The 3,570-nt window shown below is 37.3% G+C and overlaps 1 protein-coding gene across 1 annotated transcript; it reads left to right on the top strand.

Moving 5' to 3' along the window:
• The first annotated feature begins 985 nt into the window (after nucleotides 1-985).
• On the top strand, nucleotides 986-1,915 carry LOC144293298 (olfactory receptor 4P4-like). The gene has a single exon (XM_077864381.1). The coding sequence runs from the start codon at nucleotides 986-988 to the stop codon at nucleotides 1,913-1,915; it is 930 nt and encodes a 309-aa protein (XP_077720507.1).
• The last annotated feature ends 1,655 nt before the right edge of the window (nucleotides 1,916-3,570 follow it).

Consider the following 3,570-nt stretch of genomic DNA (forward strand, 5'->3'; position numbering starts at 1 on the left):
GGTGGGTGGGAGAGGGGCTAGATTGGTTATGGGTATTATGGAGGGCACTTGTGATGAGCACTGGGTGTTATACATGTAAGGTACAAATCACGAGATTCCATACCTGCACCCAATTTTACCACATATATCAAGTAGCTAAAATGTAAATGAAAAATTGAAACAAAAAAAGAAATATGACAATTACATGCAACACACACAAATATATGTAGCACAGTGAAGGGATGGTATTTGTTTAAACTTATATGGGTAGTTAATGGCAGAGATGGAGTAAGACCCGTATCTTTTAAGGAGGTGGAAAACAGCTGGAAGCCCATTTACTCAGTGGGTAATGTGGCATAGATGTTAAGAGCATAGAAATGGCATCTGATACAGGCATCTGATATCTTAGGTTGCTACCTAATACTTTAATATTTGGTGGAATTAACTGAACCAACCTATTTTTTCTGTTTCCTCATATGTAAAATGAGTATCAGAATAGTAACCATTGCCTTGTTATGACTTCAATGCTTGCAAAATGTTTACAACAATTTCAAACATAATATATGCTTTTATCAAATATAATTTGAGAGCAGCCCAGATGACTCAGTAGTTTAGTGCCGCCTTCAGCCTAGGGCATGATCCTAGAGTCCTGGGACCAGGTCCCACGTCAGGCTCCCTGCATGGAGCCTGCTTCTCCCTCTACCTGTGTTTCTGCCTCTCTCTCTCTCTCTCTCTCAATGCCTGCAGTCTCTCTCTCTCTCTCTCTCTGTGTGTGTCTCATGAATAAATAAATAAAATCTTTAAAAAATAAATATATAAATATAATTTGAAATATAATGATGCACTTGCTCTGAAAGGATTTAAAAGAGTGTAGCAAATTCTCTATAATCTAAATCTTTTTTAAATAAATATTCCAAAACTTAAAACACTATTGTAGATATCATATGTTCTTTATCATTTCAGATGAATTAAGTTTCTGTTGTGTCTCTGGAATCACCTCAACCTCATGGAAAATCAGAGCAATGTCACAGAATTTGTTTTCATGGGTCTGTGGGGAAATAAACAAGTGGAGCTACTGTTCTTTCTCTTGTTCCTGCTCTGTTATTTGGCAATCTTAATGGGAAACTTCATCATCTTACTCACGATCATCCACAGCCATCTAATTGAACAACCAATGTACTACTTTCTCTGCCACCTTTCCCTCATGGACCTCTGCTACACCTCCACTGTAGTCCCCAGACTAATCAGGGACTTAGGTGCAGCAAGAAAAAACATTTCCTATAACAACTGTATGACCCAGCTCTTCACTGCCCACTTGCTGGCAGGGGTGGAGATATTCATCTTGGTGTCCATGGCTTTAGACCGCTATGTTGCCATTGTCAAGCCCCTGCATTACATGGTCATCATGAACCGGCGGAGGTGTAACCTGTTGATCTTCATGGCCTGGGGTGTGGGGTTTTGGCACTCTGTTGCTCTATTGCTCTTGGTACTCAATTTACCTTTCTGTGGTCCTAATCAGATAGATCATTACATATGTGATGTGAAGCCTCTTTTGAAACTGGTGTGCAGAGATATTCGTGTTGTTAATATCTTGGTTATTTCAAATGCAGGAATGGTGGTGGTTGCTGTGTTTCTTGTCCTGGTGGCTTCTTACATTCTCATATTATACAATCTGAGGACCCACTCCTCTGTAGGGAGACGCAAAGCTCTCTCCACGTGCAGCTCTCATGTAATGGTGGTCATTTTATTCTTTGTGCCTTGTATCTATATTTATGTTCTACCTGCAGGGAGTGAAAACAAGGATAAGGAGATCTCTGTGTTTTACACTGTGATTGCTCCCTTGTTGAATCCTCTCATCTATACCCTGAGAAACGTGGAGATGAGAAATGCCATGTCGAAGATGTGGTCTAAAATGGCACATACGAAATTCAGGTAATAATGATATTCATTCCACTTCTAACCATGTGTTCCCAGGGTATTTATAATTTGAGATGTTATAGAAAACATATGGCTTTCTTTGGGGAGTTGAACTAAATGAGCTCTAACAATATAAGAGACAAGAAGCAAGTCACTGTGGTTCAGATTGCAATATGTACACTAAGGTTGCCAACTAGTTCTGAATGTGGTTGAATGGGTGAGGAATTTTAGAAATGTCTTTCTAAAACACATGCCTAATCATAGCACTGTCCTCTCCAATAATGTACACAGAACAACATTTCCTTGGAATAAAATCTAAAGTTCTCACTTGTTTATCACAATTGGTCCTGGCTGAATCTGCTAGTCTCAGAAGGCACTATAATGGTAGAAAGGATGGTGTTAAAATGACAAGTTTTTGGGTCAGGGAGAGCTCAGTGATTACTGACCCTGGGACATTTTTATCTTTGTGTCTTGGCAATTTGCTTTAATTATATATGCATCTCCATCTTTCAAATATCTATGAAATGTGTAATACTGTACTTTATAAAGTTGAAATATTGCCTTGGTTAACATGTGTGAAGATTGAGGAGGGCATATGGCTTCTAGAAACATAGAATTTTCCTCTTTTTGTACTTTTCTTCATTTGTTTCCCTCTCCTTGGATGCTTGCAGTCAGCTACACGGCACTCCTCTACATTCTCCAAACATACGCTAAAGTCTATCAGCTCTATGACTGTTTCCTCTATCTTTTCTGCTTATAATGCTGCTCCCATGACGCATTAGTGTTCATGTCTTACATATAAGTCACACTCCTGATATTTTCTTATTCCAGAAGATTTTGCCAATTCATGAACAAAACAGTAGTATTTATTATTTCTTCCTTGTTCTTTTGTTGCTATGAAACTGTGCAATTACTCCTTTTAAAATAATCCTGTGTTCCATATTGGTGTTTCTTCTTATAGGTGTTTCCAGTTGGATTGAGTCAACTCCGTCAAAAATGTACTGTATCTTTATTTTTCTTTTATCTATTTTCTAGGAATAAACCCATACAAATTAATAAATAAACAGTGAATTAAATTCAAAGATGCTGTCTTTTCTTTTTATTGCATTTTACATGCTGTTCTCACATATCCAGAACTTCCCTTTATGTTATGAACTATCATGCATTAGTAATAAAATATGTAATGTCAGAAAAGTTAAAAATTCAACATACATCCCATGTAGCTCTCAGGAAAGGAATAAAATCCATGAGATTCCAGCTCCCTATTATGTCTTCTTACTTATTTTCTACATTTGAAGGTGCTACAACTTTAATTTTCTTTTATCCTCTTGCCTTTTGAATCATATAATCCATTAGCTCTGTGTCTTGGTTCCCATTTGTGTAGACTTTTCTCTCTGCTGAAGCATTTGCCTTTTCTCAGAAGAATGATTGCATATTTTGGACATAGAGTTCACTCAGCTGAAATACTCTTGCCTGAGAGTAAGGAGAAGTCCAGGAAAAACCATAAATGTGATGGTGTTTTTCTTCTGTGTCAGGAAATCTTCTTTTGTTACTTGTAGTTTTAGAACTTTTCACATCTAACTGATTACTGATTTTTTTCATGGATCCATGATAACCTGTAGAATAGCAAGGGAAAATGTTCTATTTCATAGGAAATTAAGTCTGTCTAGTTAT

The sequence above is a fragment of the Canis aureus genome, chromosome 21 (genome assembly GCF_053574225.1).
Source record: "Canis aureus isolate CA01 chromosome 21, VMU_Caureus_v.1.0, whole genome shotgun sequence".
In the NCBI taxonomy this organism is placed as follows: domain Eukaryota; kingdom Metazoa; phylum Chordata; class Mammalia; order Carnivora; family Canidae; genus Canis; species Canis aureus.